General features: G+C 44.9%; 2 protein-coding genes across 3 annotated transcripts in view; one reads left to right on the top strand and one right to left on the bottom strand.

The window, feature by feature from the left end:
• The window catches only part of LOC136457022 (THO complex subunit 2-like), a 35,666-nt gene extending 15,227 nt beyond the window's left edge, over positions 1-20,439 (top strand). The window contains exons 15-33 of one of the 2 annotated variants that reach the window (XM_066457062.1): positions 85-270; positions 350-430; positions 518-637; positions 3,094-3,153; positions 3,299-3,426; positions 4,888-4,984; positions 5,065-5,193; positions 5,272-5,375; positions 5,712-5,889; positions 6,028-6,179; positions 7,296-7,902; positions 8,018-8,122; positions 9,074-9,229; positions 9,298-9,378; positions 9,478-9,553; positions 9,632-9,900; positions 10,590-11,621; positions 11,854-12,146; positions 19,867-20,439. In XM_066457062.1, coding sequence (XP_066313159.1) covers positions 85-270; positions 350-430; positions 518-637; positions 3,094-3,153; positions 3,299-3,426; positions 4,888-4,984; positions 5,065-5,193; positions 5,272-5,375; positions 5,712-5,889; positions 6,028-6,179; positions 7,296-7,902; positions 8,018-8,122; positions 9,074-9,229; positions 9,298-9,378; positions 9,478-9,553; positions 9,632-9,900; positions 10,590-11,621; positions 11,854-12,146; positions 19,867-19,936 — 3,924 coding nt within the window. In that variant the 3' untranslated portion in view covers positions 19,937-20,439. The remainder of the gene's footprint in view (positions 1-84; positions 271-349; positions 431-517; positions 638-3,093; positions 3,154-3,298; positions 3,427-4,887; positions 4,985-5,064; positions 5,194-5,271; positions 5,376-5,711; positions 5,890-6,027; positions 6,180-7,295; positions 7,903-8,017; positions 8,123-9,073; positions 9,230-9,297; positions 9,379-9,477; positions 9,554-9,631; positions 9,901-10,589; positions 11,622-11,853; positions 12,147-19,866) is intronic. The other variant, XM_066457061.1, reaches the window with a different exon arrangement.
• Positions 20,440-21,423: 984 nt separating this feature from the next.
• Positions 21,424-22,351, bottom strand: LOC136459694 (uncharacterized). Its single transcript, XM_066459536.1, has 2 exons — positions 21,864-22,351; positions 21,424-21,722 (listed from the first exon to the last, which is right to left on the bottom strand). The coding sequence occupies exons 1-2, from the start codon at positions 22,258-22,260 to the stop codon at positions 21,691-21,693; spliced, it is 429 nt and encodes a 142-aa protein (XP_066315633.1). The 5' UTR covers positions 22,261-22,351; the 3' UTR covers positions 21,424-21,690.
• Positions 22,352-24,964: the final 2,613 nt, after the last annotated feature.

Here is a 24,964-nt window from a genome sequence, read left to right as displayed (position 1 = left end):
CCAAGTATCCAGTTTCACATGAATACTAGTGAAAATGTTGAACATCATGTACTTAGTGATCCATCATCCATGTTTACTATTTAGGTTTGCAGAGTATTAAAAGCGTACTACCACTCATCAAAAGAGTCAACACGTGCAGCAAATGTAGTTTCACCAGAATCTCAAATTGAGGAAGCACTTGGCTCGTGCTTGTCTTCGTTGCAGCTTATCCCTGCTAATCCTGCTGTTGATATGGAGATATGGGGGGTTCTTTCCCTTCTTCCATATGAGGTTTGTGATATTATATAATTTTGTAGTGTTCTATTCATGTTTTTAGCAATTTAGTACCTTGACTATCCTTAGTTTCCAGGCCCGTTATCGTCTGTATGGTGAATGGGAGAAGGAGACCGAAGAAAACCCAATTGTCCTTGCTGCAAGGCAAACTGCAAAGGTTACCTTTCTATTCTGTTTAATGTTTTTTTCTAATCTATCACTTCATGTCAAGTTTTAAATTCGCGCACATCGTTTTTTTAATCAGCTGGACACCAGAAGGCTCCTAAAACGGTTGGCTAAGGAAAACCTGAGGCCACTTGGCCGCATGGTGGCTAAACTTGCCCATGCGAATCCCATGACTGTGCTTCGGACAATTGTCCAACAGGTACGTGGAACAGAAGTTGTGTGATGTATTCACTGTTTTTTAGGGTTGGTAATTATTCGATTTCAGTTAGAAAATATCATGTGCTGCATAGCCAAAGTTCCAAACAGTGTATTTCCTTGGGAAACCTGAACCACCATGCCTATTTCCCAGCAACTGTTGATGTTTTTTTGAACGACTTCTGTTTAGCCTTTTCAAATCAATCACGTAACTCCATGGTTCAATATCTTGTTACCATGCATGGCATCCGCCAATGGCCATGATCTTTCCTGTTGCGATGCTATTTGATATGCCATAGTGGCATAGCTGGCTATTGGTACCATGCCATTGGTGCTCTGCATAACTAGACCCCCCCCCTCCCCCTCCCCCTCCCCCGACACACACACACACAAAAGGTTAGTTACGTTAAGCCATCCACTATTTGTAATTGGAATCGGTGTGAATGGAGTGAGAAGTTTAGAAGAGATTTTAAGACATCCACTATTTGTCAGTGTTTTCCTAAACGCTAAACGGTAAACAGTCGGTCACCTACCGTTTAGCCATTATTCGGGCAAAACGTCCCATTAAACGGGCTAAACGATCAATTAAACGGGGTAAACGCTTGATTAAACGGAAACGGCGCACCACCGTGTAGCGTTTACACGGTGTTTAAACGGGCTAAACGACCGTTTAGGCGAACAGTGCTATTTGTAATTGGAAAAAGTCTACTTAACCCCCCCCACCTTTCATACATGGTCTACTTCACCCCCCAACTATGAAACCGTCTGTTTTACCCCATGAATTTTCCAAAACCGTCTATTTTACCCCCGGGCGGTTTTTGACAGCGGTTTGCTACAGTAACAGTGGGTTTGAATCTTTGAAAAATCACAGTAAATCATAGAAAAATCATAAAATAAAAAATCTAATTTTGTTGGACTCCACATGAGTAGATCTACATAGTGAATATATAATACGGTATGCTTTAGTACAAATTTTTTACTGTAGCTTTAGATTAATTGGAAAATCTAATTTTGTCTGTAATTAATTGGAATAATTCATAGCTGCAGCTTCTATGGTCCAATTGTGGTGAAATTTTTATGGTACGCTAATTATTGTATGCTTGAACTATAGTAAAAATTTCGTACTCATTGGACTATGTATAACTTAGTTATAGATAAATTCTAATTAATTACAGACAAAATTGGATTTTCCAATTAATCTAAAGCTACAAAAAAAAAAATTGTACTAAAGCATACCGTATTATATATTCACTGTGTAGATCTACTCATGTGGAGTCCAATAAAATTAGATTTTTCATTTTATGATTTTTCTATGATTTACTATGATTTTTCAAAAATTCACCGAAAATAAATAAAAAAAAGAAAATTCAAAACCACCGGTACTGTAGCAGAACCTGCTGTTACTGTAGCAAACCCGCCGCTGAAAACCGCCCAGGGGGTAAAATAGACGGTTTTAGAAAGTTCAGGGGGTAAAACAGATGGTTTCATAGTTGGGGGGGTGAAGTAGACCAAGTATGAAAGGTGGGGGGGTTAAGTAGACTTTTTCCATTTGGTAATTCGTTATGGACTGCATTTGGGAGCGTGTTTATTCCTTTTGTAGGGATGAATGAACATGATCCCAAAGAGATAATATCTGACTTTTGGAAACTTATCTCTAATACGTGGAATCTAGACAAAACTAACAAGGAAATTAGCTACCGTTATCCCTAATTTTCAACTAACCTTGCACTTGTGGGCACTGCAAATTAATCATTTTTGGTCATGTTAGGGTAATTGCGGTGCAGGGACACAGTTCATCAGAGGGTCTCTAGATTCACCTCAACTGTAAACCAGTTTCTTAGGCATTAGTGGGTTTTGGAAAAAGTCTTGTTTATATGGTTATACATAGGTACCGAAGAGTCCATAGGGCGCAGTATTAATCAGTCTCACAGAAGCCTAAGCGGTTGTTTGCATGCTGTAGTTAGGGCATTGTTCATATTCCTTTGTTCGTTGCATGCGGTCCTTCCTGTGCTCTATTTGGTTTGGCAGGTGGGGTGTGTGTGTGTGTGTGGGGGGGGGGGGGGGGGGGGCACTAGCACAACGATCGGCACTCTGCCTTGGTATACGTTTTTGTACTTCTCGTACCTAAGAGACTGGTCTGGAGGGAGTAATATTTATTATCACACTTTCTTTAGTGTTGAAATTTATACTTAGTCTCTCCGTTCCAAATTATAAGACGTTTTGACTTTTCTAGATACATTGCTTTTACTATGTATCTAGACATAATGTATATCAAAGTGCATAGCAAAAGCTATGTATCTAGAAAAGCCAAAACATCTTATAATTTGGAATGGAGGGAGTACAATTCAGTGATCCTGGAACAAAAAATTTAGTCATACCTTGGGTTGTTTGCACTATGCTATGCCTTATATTATTGTGTATTTTTCCGATTTGTTTACAGTTACATGCCAAAATTTGCAGGTTGAAGCATACAGGGATATGATTACACCAGTTGTGGATGCATTTAAGTACTTGACTCAGGTAGTAGCTATTATTTTATCTATGTATATTTTTTTAATGTTTAATTGTAATTATTGCATGATTTATGAATGTAGCACTACCCTTTTACTGTATCAGCTACAATTATTTATTATCAGCATTGTTTAATCATATACTTCATTTACAGCTGGAGTACGACATCTTGCAATATATTGTCATTGAACGCTTGGCACAAGGTGGTCGTGCGAAACTTAAAGATGATGGACTTAATCTCTCAGATTGGCTTCAATGTCTTGCATCCTTTTGGGGGCACCTGTATGTACCTTTTGACTCTGAAACTGTTACTACGTTCTGGTATCCTACATTTTTTTTTCCACCAAGGCAAAGCCGAATTTCATTACTATAAAGCAATGAAATTACAAGAGTTCGAGACAGTATCACAGTAAAACCATAAACGCTTTTGCGCAAAAACTACCACATTGAAATGAACACACAGGGTTCATTCAATGGGCAAAACCTGGACTACGATCACCTAAAAAGGACTGCAACTTTTAGGTTCATCGTAACCCCCAGCCAACATGACCCAACGAAGTACGGTAGCTTATTACATGCCCCAGACGGCACAATTCAGCAGCACACATGCTGCAAACGGTTTCCAGCAAAAGCTTCCAAGTGACTTAGAATGTAGATCTTCAGACGATCGCCATCCGGTTGTCGCCCCCGTCCATCCGCTCATGCTGATGAAATCGGAGCGCCGTCTTCTTGAGAACTTCCGCGCCGTACTCCATCTGCGCTGACATAGCTTCCTTCTGCAAACCTGCCCAATATGATATTGTAGAGGATATCCAACAAACGAGTTCAGTGGTCGTCTTGACTCTTTTCCCTTCAAAACAAATGTTGTTTCTTGTCTTCCAAGTTGCCCAGCAAACAGCTGCTATGCCCTCTGGTAAGCACCAGTTGATCCATATCCAGAATTGAGAGAAGGAATTGGGTCTCACAGTTGCCCCGAATATATATGCCAAGATGCTCCATACATATTTGATCACAGGGCAATCAAACATCAAGTGTTTAACTGTTTCCTCTTCCTGGCAAAAGGCACACGCAGGGTTACCTTTCCATTTCCTCGTTAGTAAGTTATCCTTAGTTAGGATAGCATTCTGTAGAGTTAGCCACATAAAAATCTTGATTTTTAGAGCCAATTTAGCTTTCCAAAGTTGTTTGTTGTTCACATCATCACAGTTACTGAATAAGTGTTTATATACTGATTTGACAGAGAAAAGTCCAGATTTTTCCCATTTCCAAATTACTCCATCAGACTGATCATTAGTCTTGAATCTGAACAACATATTATGTAAATCCCAAAGCTGATTCTGCAAATCCTCAGAGAGCCATCTTTTAAAATATAGTCTCCAATTTTGTTTACAAATGGTATGCACTGAGCATTCCTGATCAAAACATATATTATACAGATTAGGAAATCTATCCTTCAGGGATAGAGGCCCACACCAGATGTCATTCCAGAAGTCAATGTTTTTTCCATTGCCAAGTCTCAATACTCTCCCTTTCACATATATATGTTTAACTTTAATTAAGTCATTCCACACCTGGTATCCTACATTTATATTACTTTATTGCACTTGATTACTCTTTCCAAATTTATTACATTTATTAAGAGTTCTCGTATTCAGTTTTCAGATTTTTAATTGTGCTCCCAATTATTAAAGATAAAGTTTATTCTGCCGCTGACTCTGTTTTGATCCAATTCAATTTTTACAGGTGCAAGAAGCATAATGCTGTGGAACTGAAAAGCCTTTTGCAGTATCTTGTTAATCAACTGAAGAAGGGTGTGGGCATTGAACTTGTTGTCCTGGAGGTCTCTTGGCTGTTCTTTTTAAGCTTTCTTTCTGCCTTTGAATCATATGAGGCTGAAATCTAACATAATTAGTCATGCAGGAGCTCATTCAGCAAATGGCGAATGTGCAGTACACCGAGAACATGACAGAGGAACAGGTCGATGCTATGGCAGGAAGTGAGACTTTGCGGCAGCAAGCTTCACTGTTTGGAGCAACAAGAAACTATAAGGTTGAGGGAACATTCATCTATCTCAGCAGCATATTAAGATAAACTATTTCCTTACCGAAAAATGTAATTCTTTGGCAGGTGTTGAGTAAATCCACAAATAGGCTAAGGGATTCGTTGCTTCCAAAAGAAGAGCCCAAACTTGCAGTTCCTATGTTACTGCTTATTGCTCAGCATCGGTCCAAGTAAGATTTTGATTAATTTGGTGCCACTATCAGGCATCTTGTCTTTGTTTCATGTGTTTGTTCCAAAGCATGCAAATGGCGATGCAGAAATATGAAATGGCGTGATTACTAATGATTTACACACCAAAGGAAATAAGGACTGGAGTAGGGTAGGGGGTCAAGCATTGGCTGACATAATTTGTTAAATTATATTTTTATATGGCAAATTGGCCCTTAGTGTGGCCTATGCCCCTCCCCCCCTCCAGAAAATTCATGTGTTGGCAATAGATCCTGTCATATTTAATTTTAGCTTTATGCACCAATTTTAAATCTTGATAAAACCGTTTCTATTCCCAGGATTATAATAAATGCAGATGCCACATATATCAAAGTGGTCAGTGAGCAGTTTGATAGATGCCATGGAATACTTCTTCAGTATGTTGAGTTTCTTTCAAGCGCTGTGACTCCAACTGCCTATGCTCAACTAATACCTCCTTTGCAAGATCTGGTCCATAAATACCACATTGAACCAGAGGTAGTAAATTTTGGTTTCTACCACCTCTGCTCTTTTGCTGACCTTTGTTGTTGCCTTGTGTCCGGGTGTGGGTGGTGCTACTTGTTTCAGTACTGTTCTTCATTATGGGTAACATAGTGGTCTTTATCTTAAAACCAGGTTGCTTTCCTTATATACCGCCCAGTGATGCGGCTTTTTAAGAGCAGTAATGGAGGTGACACTTGTTGGCCTCTTGAGGACAACGAGGAAGGAGAATCTGTATCATCTGATGATCTTATCTTACATCTTGACTTGTCTCAGGAACCAATCGTGTAAGTCTTCCATGATTAATTTGGTTGTCTTTGACGAGTATGCATGTTTCTCATTACATTTGTTTTGGTTTGATGGAGATGATTTGGTTCCAGTATAGTATAATCCCTGAACACCCTGTAACTTGTATTAATTTGTATCCTTATTTTAGTAACTTGCCATTGGAATCCGTACGATTCAAGCTTCAGATTCTATTTCTTCACTTCGACTATCTATTCCGTAGCATGGATTATGAATGTTATATCGTCAATTTCCATTTTTTACCCCCAAAATTGTAGGTGAATTGCCATTCTATGTTTATTAATACTGAGTCACAAAGGTGGCTAATAGTTCATGTGTCCCTCCACCATTATCTAATATTCACAACTGTTGGACTTCTCAATTGATGTCTTACACTGGTGTTCTGTCATGATATTGGTGAAGTACAAATATAGTACTCCCTCCATTCCAAATTATAAGTTCTAGCTTTTTCTAGATAGATACTATGTCTAGAGACATAATAAAAAAAAGCCAGAACGACTTATAATTTGGAATAGAGGGAGTAGCAAATAAAGGAATGTTTTGAAAGAAATATATACTTCTTCCAAAATGTCAATCAAAGCACAAATACAGAATTTTTTTCCTCAGATTTTCCCATTCAAAATATATTTTCATTTTGTCCAAGGCGAGAGGTCTCTTTATCATCCATTCATCCCTGATGTCTTGTGGAAACTAGCAATTTCTTAAAGGCTTGAATGTTGAATTACTACACGCTGAAACTATGAATCTATTTTTCAATCATTGTTGAGGTTAACACTGGTTAACATGTTTTTTAATATTAGTGGCATTTCTTTTACATTCTTCTGCTCATAAAAATATTTGAGCTGCTGCTGCTGGTGGTTGGTTCTACACCTTAACCTGAAGGCTCTTTCTGTGCATATGTGTGCATGGATGATCTTTATGCACAGTTGTACTCATGCCTTCTTTTTGGCTTAATAATTGGCTGGGATTTTTACCTTTCAGATTTTATGATAATTAACTTTGGTACATGTTTATTGATCTGCAATGCACAGTTACCGGACTATTAGTCCATGGTAATTTAAGTTATCAACTCACATGAATATTCTGTTTTGCTACAGGTGGTCAGATCTTCTTAACACAGTCCAGTCAATTTTGCCAGCAAAAGCTTGGAACAGTCTTTCACCAGATTTATATGCTACTTTCTGGGGCTTAACACTCTATGATCTTCACTTCCCAAAAGACCGTTATGATACAGAAATCAAGAAGCTGCATGATAATCTCAAACAATTGGAGGACAACTCAGATAACTCTAGCATTGCAATTTCAAGACGTAAGAAGGACAAGGAGAGAATCCAAGATTTACTTGACAAACTGAACAGTGAATCTCAGAAGCACCAGCAGCACATTGCATCTGTGGTCCAAAGGTTAGCCCGTGAAAAGGATAAGTGGTTGAGCTCCAGTCCGGATGCAATGAAAATCAACATGGAGTTCCTACAGCGCTGCATATTCCCACGATGTGTTTTTAGTATGCAAGACGCAGTATATTGTGCTACATTTGTCCAAACACTACACTCCCTTGGGACTCCTTTCTTTAACACAGTCAATCATATCGATGTTCTCGTCTGTAAAACCCTACAGCCAATGATATGCTGTTGCACGGAATTTGAAGCTGGCCGGCTTGGAAGGTTTTTTCATGATACGTTGAAGATGGCCTACTATTGGAAGGTATTTTCCCCCCTCAACGGTTACCACATTTATCATTGCTCTATTCATGGTAAAGAATGGTTCTCTCGGTTATTGTTTTAGTGCTTCTTAACTGTTTACCTCCAACACGCTGCAGAGTGATGAATCTGTTTATGAGCGTGAATGTGCAAACAAACCAGGTTTTGCAGTGTACTTCAGATACCCAAACAGCCAGCGTGTATCCTATGGTCAGTTTGTTCGGGTAGGTTTTATGCGTTCTTAAAGTTATATTTACTGTTGCTTGAAATTTTTTCCCTGTGCATTTTATCATTTCTCATGTAATAAATGAAGAAAAGGTCATGACGGACCTTTGTTATACGCTTCGAACACAATAATTTATATGAAGTGGCTTTGGTATCGTGCATACTCAATCAAGTAATAATGATAGTTCCCTGAATTTGAATGTGCGAGGTATGGAGTAGAAGGGAAACTTATACATTTGAATCAGGAAGAAGTCTACATAACTCCCTGAACTATTGCTGCTGGTCTATTTCACCCCTTAACCTACAAAACCAGGAATTCTATCTGCTCACCTATCCAAAACCTTTTAATCTAACCCCTAGGTAGTTTCGATCGGTGGTTTTGCCTCGCTGGCACAACCGAGGCCCACATGTCAGCACCACTATGGCTCAAGCCCGTTTGTTTTACAGATCTAATTCCGTAGTTTCAGCTTTTCATGAGCACTGTTTACCATAAAAGCCAGTGGCAAAACCACCAATTGAAATCACCTCGAGGTTCGATTACACGGTTTTGGATAGGTGAGGGGGTAGAATGCCTTGTTTTGTAGGTTAGGGGGCAAAGTAGACCAACAATGATAGTTCAGGGGGGCTATATAGACTTTTTTTTGAGGAATTAGTATGTTTTGGTAGCTGCTCTTTCCCTATGTACTATTGGTCATGCTTAACTCCACTTTTTCTTAGTGGAGCTTCTGTTCTACTAATCCATGATATTAGTTCTATGTATTTGAAATACTCTTTAGTATTAGTATATTAGTATATGTCTTAGTATCTTGCTATTCCCTCTATATGTTTGGCCATGTTGATCTGAAAAATCAGGAAGTATATGATGCTTATGTGATCGTGTTATTCGCTGTTCTCTGTATTGAATGGTTTTCGCCATTTTTAATAATTTGTATTTTTTCTATTTTCTAAAGGTTCATTGGAAGTGGAGTTCAAGAATCACCAAAGCGCTTAACCAATGCATGCAATCAAAAGAATACATGGAAATCCGAAATGCCCTTATTGTGCTCACAAAGATTTCTAGTGTCTTTCCGGTGATTCGTAAAAGTGGTGTCAATCTTGAGAAACGGGTGAGTCCTTTACCATTTATTCCTTGTGTTATGCTGCTGGTATATTTCTCACCAACCTTTTTGACCAGGTTGCTAAACTAAAAGGGGATGAGAGAGAAGATCTTAAAGTTCTAGCCACTGGTGTAGCTGCTGCTTTAGCTGCTCGCAAGGTTAGTTCTACAATAATTCCAATTATTGTTTTCCCCTCTCCAGTAGGCGACATCTATTTGTGTACAATATGTACAAGTGCAATGCTCTCCATTGTGCAGAGTTCTTGGCTATCTGAAGAAGAGTTCGGCATGGGACACATTGATCTGAAGCCAGCAACAGCAAGATCTGTGCTTGGTAAATGGAATCTTCAGAAGTTTTTTGTGTAAGTTTTGTCATTAGCTTTAGCATCACTAATCTTTGGATCTCCTACAGGAAACCAGTCAGCAGATCCCTCGATGGCAAAAGATCAAAATGCCCGTGCAAAGTCTATAGATAATAGGCATGAAAGGTCAGAGGGTGCTATGAAGCCTGACGTTCAGCAAAAGAAGAGCTCTGTGCCTGCAAATGGATCTGATATTCAAATACCATCCTCCTCCGTACAAGGGAAATCTTCAGTGGTTGTACGTGCAGTGGATGAACCTCCAAAACCTGTGTCTGATGAGGGGGTTAAAGTTTCTACAAAACCTACTTCAGAATCTGAGGTATCTGTCAGTTCTTCATGTCTTTAGTTTATATTTTCCATGGTTATCATACTTTATTATTTGAATTCATAGGAAAAGAAAAGAAAACACAAGAATACTTAGCCAAAACTCCCATCACTAAATATATGCCTGTTTTCACTTGCACTATGCATCTTTATCATTATTTAGGTCTGCTCAATCTGTGTTTTTTCTGTCAGTAGTACTGAGTTTTAAAAGTCTGCCTGCCTGAATCCATGGCAATTTATATTTAGTGAAACTATATTAATTGATTGAATAGTAATTTCTTCTCTCCATATTTTTTTTTGTCATGATTTCAATTATTTGTTCGAAAGTCTGGTTATTAGCGCCTACTTTTGCCCTCTATATTTTCATGGACACTGTTTGCTTCTGAAGTTTTCTGCTATTTGGATTTTGTCAGGACAGTCTGATGTTTGATGTCAGTAGTCTGATGTTCTCATAGTTTTAGGCAACACCTGGCTACGGCTAAAAAGAGGGGGGGGGGGGGGGGGGGGTTGGGGTTGGGGTATGACTCGTTATTTAGTTATTGAATTCCTTGTGGACGTACAATGTCCTAAAGGTGCCTTACAATCAATAAACATCATCAATCATTATGCTTGTATGCATATCAGTGAGCAATGTTGTGTTGGACATGAGCTTTTGGAATTTATTTCAATTCTTTTATGCAACAGACAAGAGCAACACAAAAGCGTGCACACAATGCTGGGAAGGTAATGAAGCATGATGTTGCAAAGGAAGATGCAAAAGCTGGGAAATCTACTAGCTGGAATGTAAATCAACAAGTCTCAACTGTTGATAGAGAAGCAATGCCTCATGCAGCTGATGCTGCCCAAGAAACCAATACCACTATTAGCGATGGTAACTTGCATCCAGTGCAGCGGAAGGGTTCGTCATCTTCCCAAAGAAATGCAGTTTTGGTTACACATAATGGAGCAGCTAACCCCTCTGGTGAGTCTACTGATCTGATTGACTCTACCGTGAGACAGCAAAAAAGACCTGCTCTGATTGAGGAGCAAGATAGATCAGGTAAACGGAGGAAAGGAGAAAATGAACCCGATTTGAGTGAACACCATGTAGACAAGGAAAAGAGTTTGGACTCACGTGGCGGAGATAAGTTTCGTTCAGTGGATCATGAGAAGAGTGCTAATGAGGAACAAAACTTAAGTAGGGCAGACAGAATGAAAGAGAAATCTGATGATAAATATGACAGAGATCCTAGGGAAAAATTAGATCGAGCTGAAAGGCGTCGTGGGGAAGATGCCATTGAAAGATCAACAGATAGATTATCGGAGAGGAGAGAACGCTCTATTGAAAGATTGCAAGAGAGAGTGACAGATAAAGCCCCTGAAAAAGGTAGAGAGGATAGAAATAAGGACGAGAGGAATAAAGTTAAATATGCTGAACCTTCGGTGGACCGGACACATTCTTCTGATGAACGATTTCGAGGGCAAAGTTTGCCACCGCCCCCACCTCTTCCTGCAAGTTTTGTACCCCAATCAGTTGGTGCCAACCGACGTGAAGAAGATGCTGACCGAAGGGGTGGGAGCTCCAGGCATGTTCAAAGGTCATCTCCCAGGCGCGATGAGAAAGAAAGGAAGCAGTCAGAGGAGAATACTTCGTCATTTCAGGATGATGGGAAGCACAGAAGAGAGGAAGATATTCGTGATAGAAAGCGTGAGGATAGGGATATATTATCAAACAAGGTAAAAGATATCTTTACCAATTTATGTCCTGCATCCGGTGTGTGGCCACTGTGTACTCTTCTTTTTTGTTGTATCAGTACAGTTTTACATTTGTTCTGTATTCGATTATTGTTAGCTGCCATTTGACAGCAGAAGAATCCTATAGCTGTAATTTCACATATGCTGCCTTGTAAGGTTGCTTTAACTTCAAGAACCACATGTTTGACTTACAGATCCTTTGTTGATTGTATAGGTAGATGACAGGGATAGGGAAAAGGGGACTTCTTTGAAAGAAGACAGTGACCCCAGTAATGCTTCTAAACGGAGAAAGATCAAGCGAGACCAGACTTCTTTAGAAGCTGGGGAATATGCACCTTCTGCTCCACAGCCTCCCTCCCATGGATCCGGCAGCTCACAATTGTCTGACGTGCGAGAAAGAGAAAGGAAAGGGTTAATTTCACAACATCGTACCTCGCACGCTGATGACCTTCCTAAGACACATGGCAAGGACACGGCAAGCAAGTCAAGTCGTCGAGAGTCTGACCAGTGAGTTTGATAAAGAATAATTTCTTGTTCAAATATGCATTGCACAGTTTCTAACAAATATCTTTTGCGCTTTGTGATTTGCTCTTTGTTTTCTGTTTTCTTGGTTTGTTGGATTCCGTTGACAAAATCAAAGTCATAACGTCTTAGCTTTGATTACATTCTCCCAGAAGTTCCAATGTTCTACTCAGAAACTGCAACGCTATAGGATGCTATTTTTCCTTCCAAATAAGGCTATGTAAAAATAACTAATAATTTGAACTTCACAGAAATAAAAAACAATTCTCCCCTCAGTCGTGAAAAAGTGGCTCGTGTGTTGTATTTTATGGAATCATACTAATGTTTGGACATCAATATTGTGCATTTGAATTTTATATGAATAGATTCATCCGAAAATGTAGTTGCGTGATATTATAATTCAGAGAGTTTGCAAATATATACAATAAAAATCAAGGGTCAAAGTTACATTATGGGACCTTGGACGCACAGGATCATTATGTTACTATGTTATTGTTAGGGAGAGAAAAGGAGCCAGGGCGGTCCCAACTGTAAAGAAACACCGCACACCCTAATCATGGGGGGGTGACCTTCATTATATAGCCTAATAGGCTAGGGTTACAATGTACAAGGCCAATGGGCCGTACACCCAATATGGGCTGTTACTATTATATTCTAACATCCTCCCTCAGTCTAAGCGGGAGTGTCACGAACACAAAGACTGGACCTAAAGTCAGTGAACAACTGTACAGGTAACCCTTTGGTCATAATGTCCGCGAACTGATGAGACGATGGAACATGGAGCACCCGAACCTGTCCCAAAGCAACCTTCTCACGGACGAAGTGAATATCTATCTCAATATGCTTCGTGCGACGATGATGAACTGGATTGGCGGTCATGTAGACGGCACTGACATTGTCGCAGTAGACGATCGTCGCCGAAGAGATGGGTGCGTGGAGCTCCTGAAGTAACTGACGAAGCCAACAAGTCTCAGCCACAGCGTGCGCAACAGCACGATACTCAGCCTCCGCACTCGAACGAGAGACCGTAGTCTGTCGTTTGGAGGACCAGGAGACTAAGTTGTCGCCGAGGAAGACACAGTAGCCTGAAGTGGAGCGCCGAGAATCTGGACAACCAGCCCAATCGGCATCGGAGTAGGCGGTCAAGCTGGTGATGCTGCCTGTGCCGATGTGAAGCCCGGTGGACAGGGTGCCCTTGACATATCGCAGGACACGCTTGAGCATCGCAAGATGAGGCTCTCGCGGGGCGTGCATGAAGAGGCAGACCTGCTGAACTGCATAGGCGAGGTCCGGACGAGTCAGCGTGAGATACTGTAGCGCACCGGCGAGGCTGCGGTACTGAGTGGCATCCGCCACCGGAGCGCCGTCCGTAGCAGAGAGCTTGGCATGAGTGTCAACTGGTGTCGCCGTAGAATGACACTCAGCCATGCCGGCGCGCTGGAGCAGGTCCACAGCGTACTGGCGCTGAGACAGGAAGAGACCGTCAGCAGAACGCGTGACAGAGATCCCGAGGAAGTGATGAAGGTCCCCGAGATCTGTCATGGCGAACTCGGAGTGAAGGAGCTTGGTGATGCGACGAAGAAGCGTAGTCGACGAGGCTGTCAGAATGATGTCGTCGACGTAGAGCAGCAAGTAGGCGATGTCGGCACCCACTTTGTAAACAAAGAGGGATGTGTCGGAGGTCGAAGCAGTGAAGCCGGACCGCTGAATGAAGCCGGAGAACCGCTGGTGCCACGCCCTGGGCGCCTGCTTGAGTCCATACAAGGACTTTTGCAGGAGACAGACGTGGTCGGGAGCCGCCGGGTCGACGAAGCCGGGCGGCTGCTGGCAATAGACGGTCTCGTTCAGATGGCCGTGAAGAAAGGCGTTCTTCACGTCCAGCTGATGTATTGGCCAGGAGCGAGAGGCGGCGATGCTGAGGACGACCCGGATGGTGGCCGGTTTGACAACCGGGCTGAACGTCTCGTCGTAGTCGATGCCGTACCGCTGCGAGAAGCCACGAACAACCCATCTGGCTTTATGACGAGCCAGAGAGCCGTCAGCATTATACTTGTGCTTGAAGACCCACTTGCCGGTGATGACGTTGACACGAGGCGGTCGAGGAACAAGACGCCAGGTGCCATTGTCCACAAGTGCCTTGTATTCTTCAGTCATCGCCGCGCGCCAATTAGCATCGGCGAGCGCGGCACGGGTGTTGCCTGGCAGCGGAGAAGCCAGGTTGGAGGTCGAGACGGTGAAGCCATACCGCTGCATGGGCGGCGGCAGTGAACCCGTCCGGGAATGAGTCTCCCGCGCAAGAGGCTCTGGAGCCTGGGGTGCCGCTGCCTGCGGCGATGGAGCCGAGGGCACCTGCGGCTGCTGCTGGTCCGTCGGCGGCGCCGGCTGAGGAGTCGGTGGCGGACGCGGACGACGAGTGTAGTGGATGCCGAACCGCTGCCGATCAGCTGCAACGGCGGGGGCACCGGCCGGCGTACGAGAAGCCGAGGGGGTAGGCGGATCCGGCCGGAGCGCCTGGGGCAGCCTGTAGGCAGCACCATGCCACAGGATGGCAGGATCCAGCCCGACGGGGTCGCCGGCATCGTCTGTTGCAGACGAGGCAGGCGCAACCGAGGACCGCGAGTGCCAAACGTCTGAGGTAGACGGGGCAGGCGCGGGAAGTATATCCTGTATCAAAAAATCAAGAGAATCCGGTTGGGGCTTGGAAGCCGCAAACGGAAAGTGAGTCTCATCAAAAACAACGTGGCGAGAGATGATAATCTTGCGAGTAGAAAGATCAAGACACCGGTAGCCCTTCTGGGAAGGAGGGTAACCAAGGAAGACACACGCTGCTGAGCGAGAAGACAGTTTATGGGAAGTCGTGGCACTAAGGTTCGGATAGCACAGGCAACCGAAAACTCGGAGGATGGAGTAGTCTGGCATTTTGCGGTGAAGAAGATGATAGGGAATACCATTATGTATGGACGATGACGGCCGCCGGTTGATTAGAAACACAGCGGTGGAAAGAGCTTCGACCCAATAGGATGGAGGCATAGCGGCATGAAATAGAAGCGTGCGAACTGCATTGTTCAGTGTGCGAAGCATCCGCTCAGCTTTGCCGTTCTGGGCGGATGTGTAGGGGCACGAGGTGCGAAGCAGGATGCCGCGGCTAGCTAGGAAGGTAGCGGTGGCATTGTTGATGAACTCGGTGCCATTATCTGCCTGAAAACAGCGCACAGGAAAACTGAACTGTGTGTGAGCGTAAGCAACAAACTGGACAATGTGTTCATGAACTTCTGATTTATGGCGAAGAGGAAAGATCCAACAATAATGTGTATAATCATCAACTATGACAAGATAAAATTTATAGCCAGAAATACTAAAAACTGGAGAGGTCCAGACATCACAGTGAACAAGTTCAAAGGGAGCTGATGTACTAGAAACCGAACTAGCAAATGGCAGCCTAGCGTGCTTGCCAAGCTGACAGGCATGACAAATGTGGCGAGCTGCTTTATTACACTGGATAGCTGATAGCTTAGTTAGAGTGTTGACGATGGCGGGTGCAGGATGACCAAGGCGGGAGTGCCATAACTCCGGGGAGACGACAGCGACATGGCAGCGAGGTGGCATGTGATGTGGAATGGTGTAGAGATCCCCATTGCTATTGCACCGAAGAAGGACCGTCTTGGTCTGCAGATCCTTAACAGAGAAACCAGAGGCGTCAAACTCAATGGAACAGTTATTGTCGCGAGTAAGCTGTCGAACAGATAACAGATTACGAGTGAGTTGGGGAGCGACAAGAACATTATCAAGACGAAAAGGACGATCAGCTATTTGAATAACAGAAGTGCCACGACGATGAATAGGAATTGATTGACCGTTGCCGACCGTAATGGAGGACGGTGGCGACGGGAGATGGGAAAGTAAAATACCGTCATTGGAGGACATGTGAGATGTCGCACCGCTGTCCATGACCCAGGGTGCAGACCCGCCCTGGATCGCCATCTGGTTGAGGGCGGCAATCAAGCTTGCCGAGTCCCAGCTGCCCGGAGGCCCGTACGCCGGAGGACCGCCAGCAGTGGAGAACTGCGGAGGCGCGAAGGTGGTGTGTGCCTGTGGAGGAGGCGCAGGTGGCGCACCCCACTGCTGCTGCTGCTGGGAAGACCACGGAGCGGCCCAAGGGTTGTAGTAAGCCCAGGGGCCGGCCGGCTGACGCCCGCTGAAACTGCCGCCTTGCTGCTGGTTGCGGCCACCGCCGCCATTGCCACCTTGCTGCTGGTGGCGCCAACCGCCGCTACTGCCACCGCCGCCGTTACCACCACGGCCGCCCTTGCCCTTGCCACCCTTGCCCTTGCCACCGCCCCCACGATTGGTGGACGCAGAAGGGTTAGACTGGCAGGATGGCGACGTGCAGGAGGTGGTGGAGGCGGCCAGTGCTGAAGCTGAGGCCGCCTTGTCCTCGGTGCCAAGGCGGAGCTCCTTGACGCGGAGCATGTTGGTGGCAGACTTGAAGTCGGGAAGCGGCGACGTGTTGGAGATGATGTCGGCGGTGTTGGCGAAGCGGGGGTTGAGGCCACGCAGAAGATTGAGCACGAGCTGCGCAGGGGAGATGGTGTGACCGACCTCCCGGAGGGCATCAGCGGTGCGCTTCATCTGCTGGGCGTAGGCGTCGACGGAGAGGTCGCCCTGGGACAGGTTGTGGAACTCCTGCTCGAGGACGATGGCGCGGGACTCCTTGTTCGCCTCGAACAAGGCCTCGATGGAGACCCACAGAGCGCGTGCATCCTGTTCAGGCTCCATGGCGAGGTCAAGGACGGCGTCGTCGACGGAGCCGTACATCCAGCCGCGGATGCAGGCGTCAGGCTGAGACCACAGGGGGTCAGTCGGGCGTGCGTCCGCCGTGCCATCGATGTGGCCGAGCAGCCCGTACTTGCCGCAGAGAGCGGTGAAGAACGCCTTCCACTTGGAGTAGTTCGGGCGCTCGAGGCTGAGCGCGATGGGGACGTGCTGCTTCACGTTGACGGAGGCGTAGGCGGCGAAGAGAGGAGCAGCAACAGAATCCCCCATGGCGCCGAACGACTGGTGGCTGAGGGCGCCGGTTGTGGAGGAGGAACTCGACGACATGGGCGCGACTGCAAGGCAATCGCGCGCAGGCGCAGGGAAGATGCGCGACTGCGACTGCCCCGGGCGTCAATCCGCGCGAAGCAGAGGACTCGACCGAGCCGCGCGGACGCAGAGTGCGGTGCGATCGATGAGCCGCGCGCCGAAATCCGATCCGCGAGCGACGGAGGCCGTTCTGCGAGGCTCGACGGAGGCCGCGCGAGGAAGTGAAGGTGCGTGCGGGGCCTGGGCTGGCGGCGGCGCGAAGGCGCACGCGGCCGATGGTGCGGTGGCGCGCGTTCTCAGGGAGAGCGCACGGGCAGAGGAGAAGCAAAGCGGAAGGTGAGGATCGTAATTAGGGATGATACCATGTAAAGAAACACCGCACACCCTAATCATGGGGGGGTGACCTTCATTATATAGCCTAATAGGCTAGGGTTACAATGTACAAGGCCAATGGGCCGTACACCCAATATGGGCTGTTACTATTATATTCTAACACCAACCCATAGTTTCTTTGAGCAGTTTCTAGAGGAGAGAGAGAGAGGGTAATAAGGAACTAACCTTCGCATCCCATGGTTACTATAGTAGTTTCTATATGGAAAAGAATTTAATGACCACATGCATCATCACAAAAAGGAGTTGATCAGCTACAACTAGCATCCATGTAGCCATCATGCAAATTCACATGCCTATATGTACAGTTAGGTGATGCTCAACTGTACACGTGAGACAAATATAGTGACCAAGTACCAACTATGCACATGATACTCTGCAGGTACATACAATAATGTACACTTCTGCAAATAATCAACTGCAGATAACAATAATGTGAAAAATTATACCCAGAACCATACCATTCTGAGCTGTTGGGCGGCACATCACTATCATCCACTGGCTGCAGTAGCACTTGATGCTTTGCGACTGAGCCAGAAGAGATATGAGCACCGACGGAGGCAACAGAGGTAGGCGCACCTGCTGCTTTCACTAGTGCGTCGTCTGGAGCTAGAAGACTTCTTCGATCTTTTCTCTCATTCCACGCCTCCATTTTGCAGAGATCAAGGATGAGAAGCAGATGGAGCAGGATCGATTGGGGATGAATATAGCACATCTAGGTCATGCGGGTAGAGCTGGGCATTGGTTGGGTATCAATTGGGCAGAAGAGGGTCGGATGGAGCTGGCCCTCTCTGCCCAGGATAACGGCGCAGAAGAGGATCGATGGGAGGACGATGGTGCGTGTTCACGGATGGCTTCAGCGAGGGGGGCAACAGCGGCCAGGAGAAAAGCGCATGGGATTCTGCTGCGGTGCGAAATGAAGCCGATGGAAATGACATGGGCGCCCCAACGCACGATGTGTGTTTTCTTGGTCCTTTGGAGCCCGAGCCGAAACGTTTTCTCAGGGGAGAAACAATTACTACCTCTCTAAGAAGACTATAGAAACTACCATGGACACTGGGTTGGGACTGCCCTAAGAAGACTCAAACAAGACCAATAGGGCAAGTTCTAGTACCGAAGAGTTGCGGAAAGAATAAAAACTACGACCAACGATCCATATCAAACTCCTACGGACAAATGCCCCCGAGACCTTTGGCCCTTGCCATACACCATAAAAGGGCCTGATTTCTAATGTTCTGTAAGATCATATTAAGATTAGGTGAGCCCCCCCTAAAAAACACAACCATTTCTATGTTTCCAAATCCACCAAACAACTAGCTCAACTTGAGAATTGAAACCCTTGTGATATTGCTTAGCCATTTTGATGCCTAGCCTGGCGCCACCATTCAGTAAAGATAGTGTCATTTGGCCCCGGTGCTTGCTGTTGCAGACCAACCTAGCAAACCACGCTTGTATCACTTCATCCAAAAATCTTGCATACACAGCATGTATGCCCCCATCTTCGTCAATCAATATCTGGATCCTCTAGAATTACATATACACGATCTAATGCAACCTAGTTGTCTTGACATTGCCCTGCTGAAAAGTTGCTACAGTCCTATGGCGGAAGATGGAAATGATTTCTTAGGCTGTGATGAGACCTTGATGAACTTCCAACTAAAATGATGTATCTTTAGCCAAATGTTGGTTGTAGTAGTTTTGGTATATAATAGACCACCAAATAATTAGCGTATAGAAAATTGCCCAATGTTCCATCTACCATGACAATGACAAGCGGGGCCTTGTCTGGTGGAACCGTATGTCGTGCATGATTGGTGGTGTTTTTGGCAAGCCCTGGCATTGTCGTTACTAGGTTCGAAAGCAAACCCCCCTGCAACAGCATGGTTTACTTATTCGTTAAGTTCCCTTAAATTGTGGCGATCCTTTGTAACAAAAGGAGGATATTAATCGCATCCTACCTCATATGTTTGAATCGTTTTCAATAAATGCATTACGTTTATATGCAAATGAAAGGCAAATATAACAGCAAATTAGTAAGCCAGATTTTTTCCTCCTATACTTTTGTAGTCATAAAAGAATTACTTTTGTAGTATTATGGTTTCTGGTGCTATTCACTTGCACATGTGTACATTATTTACTATCTAATGACGCTTGAATTTTGTTTTAAGAGCAATTCCATTTATTATGCTTGTGGTTCTGTTTCTTGAACGAACCTAACTTGGTTTAACTGCAGAATGCACGAGAGGGAATGGGAAGAGGAAAAGCGACCAAGAACTGAAACAAAAAGGAAGCATCGGAAATAGCTGATCAATGTTGACATGGATTCAGTCGAGTCTCATAAATTTTCTCCGATCACAGTAGTGAATGCACTTTAATCTCATGTTTTCCTGTAGTGAGAACATGTTTCAGCATAGCTAAGCAGATTGTTTCTTAGTGTGCTGCGCCAGTTAGGGGATGTGGACCTTAAGATGACGGTAAAGCCTTTCCTGTCGAGCTCACCAATGCGGATTTAACATATGGAGATGAGCCATGTTTAGCTTCATACATTTTGTGCTGTAAACAATGTGGAATGTGGTATAGTGATTTGTACTGTGAACATAGATGAGTGGCTCACCATCTGGGTATTTTGTATTTTAGTACTAACTGCTAACATGTTTGGTGTAGGAAGCATCACCATTTTTTGCATTGTGTAGAAATAATGTTAGGGATGCAGCATAATTGAAATGTACATATTGAGGCCAGGAATTTTGCTAGCTATTTACCTGTTCGGGTTCATTAAAGTTTGCTCAGAGTTGGTTGTGGTGGTTTTCTGGTTATCGTTCTTGTGAATGTTGTCGTGGTTGTGAGCATGTTCCATGTTGCCATTGTTGGGACTAATCGTGCATGGATGTCAAGCTCGCCTTCGATCCTGGCATCTTCCTGTGTTTTGATTAGGCTGTGTGCTTGGCAGCCTGTTCCCTTGTTGGTTCCAGTTAGGCCTTATCAGTCAGTCAATAGTATTTTTCTCTCATAACAAATCAGCACCAGCTGAGCTTATTAGCCCAAAAATCAACCAGCGAACAGGCTCTGTGTCTCGAGGGCACGCAGAAACTGATTAGGCTGTGTACCTGTGTCTCGAGCGCACGCAGAAACTTCACTGGGATTTTGTAAAGAGATTTCATCGATGCTGCTGGATTTATGTAGGAATCGGGGAAGATTCCTGTTCCTTAGTGAGCCGTAGGTTACCATTGCCGGTGAACTGTGACCTTGTTGATTGTAAAACTTCTCAGGCAAGCTTCAAGAAACCGAAAATTGTAGTAGAGCCAGGTTACAAAACTTGCATTTGCTTTTATTTATTTATTACCTGGCCTTAGTTTGAAATTGCGTGGTTGCACATCTGTTTCTCTTAAATTTCTTCTAAATTGTCCAAAAAAAAAATCTTGTGTAATGGTTTCGGGTCTATTTAGTTGGCGACCAAAACTTGCCAAGTATAACTTTCAGCAAAGTGTGACTGCCATAAAAAGTGTGGCGAGCAAAATCGAAGTCACACTTATGGTAAGGTTTGGCATGAAAATAAGTCTATGACATGTAGGGCAGGATGCTAAGAAAGTTTGGCGTGCCACAGCTGTAGCAGTGAACCAAACAGCTGCCGAAGAAACCGTGACATGAGTGACCTTTAGCATGGCAAGTTTTGCTCTCCAACCAAACTCGCCTGACATCTGTCAGAAATTGCTCAAAATCGCTTGCGATTCGTTACGACACAAGGAAAGGGGGACAATGCTAACGGCAGCAGATTCTTGTGGTAAGAACAGAAGCTGACATAGTATTGATTATCTTTTCCTTCTCCAAGTTGCCACAGATTTCAGATCATGTGAACTCAAAATTTTCTATATAAAAGGCATAATGAACTGGCATAGCGTTCAGATCATGTGAACTCAAAATTTCTCTCTATAAAGGAAGAAAAAACCATAATGAACTCCTGGCAAAGCGATGCGTATATGTTGACAAGTTCTTCGTTCGTTCTCTTCCTGAGCTCCAGACTCTGGACAGACTGTCTGATGGCCCAGACAGAGACAGATCACTTCCGGCCCTTCTTCTGCTGCTGTTTAGCTGTTGATCGACACGGTTACATGGCGACACCAAGAAAATCAACCCATTTGAGTAAGTACGAAGACGTCGAAGAGACAGGAAGAACAAAAGCATCGCACAGAGAGACAATCAGAGACGAATGACGAAGTGGTGATCAATTACCCAGTCTCCTCTTGGCCTCGGATTTGGCGAAGAACTCCGCCCACTCGTCCGTAAGCACGAACACCGGCTCCTCGTCTTCCTCCTCCGCGTGCAGCGGCCTCGGCTCGGGATCCAAATCCTCCACGTCCTCTCTTACGGCGGCGCGGGGCGGCTCCGGTTGCCAGGGCGCCGCGCTCGGGTAGGTGTTGGGGAAGAGCACGGGGGCCGGGTGCCGCTGCTGGTTGTCGTGGAGGTGGGCCGGCGGCGCGGGAGCGAGCAGGTGGGGGTGGTGGTGGTGGTGGTCATGGCAGCAGCAGAGGTGGATGTGGACGTGATGGTGGTGGCGCGGGTCGAGGTGGAGGTGGACCAGGTGGTGGTGGCGGCGGGGAAGGCCCGGCTCTGGGTGCGGCGGATTCATGGCGTTTGAACCCTGCGAAGAGGTAGGGTAGGGGTGGTCGCCGAGTCGGCGGCTCTGGTACTACTGGTAGTGGTAGAGCCGTAGAGGTACGGGGGTTTGGGAAGGAATATTTTTGCGAGGGGAGCTGCAGATGCTCTGACCTCAGCTGTCTAGGTTGTGTTTAAATCCAGTTATTAAAGTTTAGGGTGTCACATCGGGTGTTATATGGGGTATCATATTGAAGTGTTTGGATAGTAATAATAAAATAAATTACACAAGTCCTCAGTAATCCGCGAGACGAATTTATTAAGCCTATTTAATATGTAGCACCACATTATCAAATCATGAACTAATTAGGTTTAAAAAATTATCTCGCAAAGTAGTTGCAATCTGTGTAATTAGTTATTTTTTAGTTTATATTTAATACTCCATGCATGTGTCAAACATACGATATGATATGAACTAAACTTTAGAGGAAAGAACTAAACAAGGTCTAAGTTAGGTTTAAATATAGAAATTTAACAGAAAATTAGAGAAATCACCTATTTTAGTTGAGGCGGTGTATCATGAGTTTTTTTTAAAAATTTGGTAGAATAATTCTGTTCCTCAAAATAGTAAGCTGGTAAGAAATGAGGTTAAAACAAAATAAAAAAATTAAGTAAGAAGGCCATGAACTAACTCATTTCTTAAACCAAACATCCTATAATTTACTCCTGTCATCCTTTGAAGTAATACAATTCCCAGGTCACGTATCTGTCTGTCTATTTAATTTATACAGAGGCTAAAGCTTTAGGTCTATTTAATTTATACAGAGGCTAAAGCTTTAAAGTTTGAATTGAACAAATTCAGTTCTGTTATGCTCTGCACCTCTATTTTTCAGACCTATGTTGCAAATGTTTTATCTGGATATTACATATATTTTCACACAAATGTTACAAACGTTTGTTTGAAATGTTTCATCCACTTTAGATGCATATGCAAGTGTTTTATATGAATGTTGTATATGTTCCACACAGATGTTGCACGCGTTTGTTCCAAACGTTTCATCTGTTTCAGACTTACGTTGCAACAAGTTTTTTTTGGGGTGTTGCAAGTATTTCCATGTGTCAAGCGTTGAATGGGACGGCCAGAGTCACACAGCGCACATACGTAGGCAGGGGTGCGAGCACGATATAGAGCAGGCGCAGGCACAGGGTCCCCGCGTGCGTGATATGGAGCGGGGCGTAGGCGGTCCCCGCCTGCACACGGAAAGCGGAGCGGAAGCGTGCAGTCCGTGAGCAGGTGGTGTAAGAAGGGCGAGGGCATTCGAGCGATGCGGGTGCGGGAAACGAAGGAGGCCGCGGAAAACAAAGATGCACGTGACATGGGGTGCAGACACAAACGTCTGTTCGGACGTCCGGACGCTAGCATCTCCATTTGTTATTTCGTATGGCCTTCGTAGAATGCAGAATTCTGAAAACGTAGGGATAGATTGTTGTTGTTGCTAGCTTGCTGTCAGCGATGGCACCCCTGAGTCCCCGACCCTGCAGCGTGGGCGGAGAATGGCCGCATCGGGGGTCTGTAACCCCCTCGGTGTTACACTGTACAACTTTTTGCTAAAACACTGTATAAGCATCATACTTGTGTGAAAATTAGTGAAGTATAGAGTATAAATTAATGTACATAACTTGAAACGTTCGTCGGCAACACGAAACAAATGCTACATTTCATGTCGCTTTATATCGTTTAGGGTTCTCACGAAAGAAATGCTACATTTCATGTCGCTTTATATCGTTTAGGGTTCTAAGTGAATTTTATTGAACGAAAATGCTATAGAACGCTTATGCGAAACGTTGGTAAAGTTTGTAGTACAATTTTTGTAGGTGACGGTGAAATGCCCGCGGTCGAGAACGGGATTCGCTAGCTAGTGTATTGAATGGCTTGGAAATGAAATTCGATGCGAATCCTATCGTGTTTTGGTTGAAGTTCCTAAGTCGAGAAACGGATCGACGAAGCAAAGTTCGACAATTTTTGTAGAACGATCGGATTAGGTAGTGGCATGGTTTTAGGGTTTCCTCTAGTAGCCTGATATACCAGCTAGAGCGTAATATAGGTGGTGTAGTTACTGGATCATCGAGTTGGTTTTTGTAGCAACTTTAAAAAGCGTGCACGATACGGTTTCTACCTCCGGGCGCGGTCACCGCCTCGGTTCGGCTTGGCGCCACTGCACTGGCCTGCCTGGCGCCGCGCCGGCCACGTCGCCACTGCCACGCCTGTGCACACATGCCCGCGCGTGTGGCCCCTGCACTACTGGCCACGACCTCTTGCCACCACGCTCTGGCACGCAGCTCGCACCGCCGCTGCTGCCATTGCCGTGTCCTGGCCGCCCGCTCGCGCGCCTGTCACCGCACTGGCCGGTCTTGTCGCCGGCCCTGTGCTGTAGGCCGTGCTGTCGTTGCTGCGCTTGGCACGCCACGCACACACACGCACACGCCGCCTGCGCACGTTGTGCCTGGCGGGCCCTATCCCTCCGCCACCGCCGCGTCGCGCTGCGGTCCGGTCACGCTGCGCCCCGTCCGCCGCTGCCGCGTGGCTACTTGTAACACCTCGGGTGTTTTAAATACTAAAACCTGCCATGTCATCATATGCATTGTACATCATTTCGTATTAGTGAAAAATTTTATGTGCATTCACTAAAACAAGTTTACCTTTATGTTGTATGTGTTGAATTGTATTGTTTGAATCA

This window comes from Miscanthus floridulus, chromosome 6, assembly GCF_019320115.1.
Source record: "Miscanthus floridulus cultivar M001 chromosome 6, ASM1932011v1, whole genome shotgun sequence".
Taxonomy (NCBI): domain Eukaryota; kingdom Viridiplantae; phylum Streptophyta; class Magnoliopsida; order Poales; family Poaceae; genus Miscanthus; species Miscanthus floridulus.
Note: the sequence above shows the minus strand (reverse complement) of the source record. Positions and strands in the feature narration are given on the sequence as shown.

Coding starts and splice junctions, on each gene's coding strand:
- LOC136459694 (XM_066459536.1), bottom strand. CDS start 22,260: ATGAATCCGCCGCACCCAGAGCCGGGCCTTCCCCGCCGCCACCACCAC. Junction 21,723..21,863: donor CGAGGCCAAGAGGAGACTGG/GTAATTGATCAC, acceptor GTCGATCAACAG/CTAAACAGCAGCAGAAGAAG.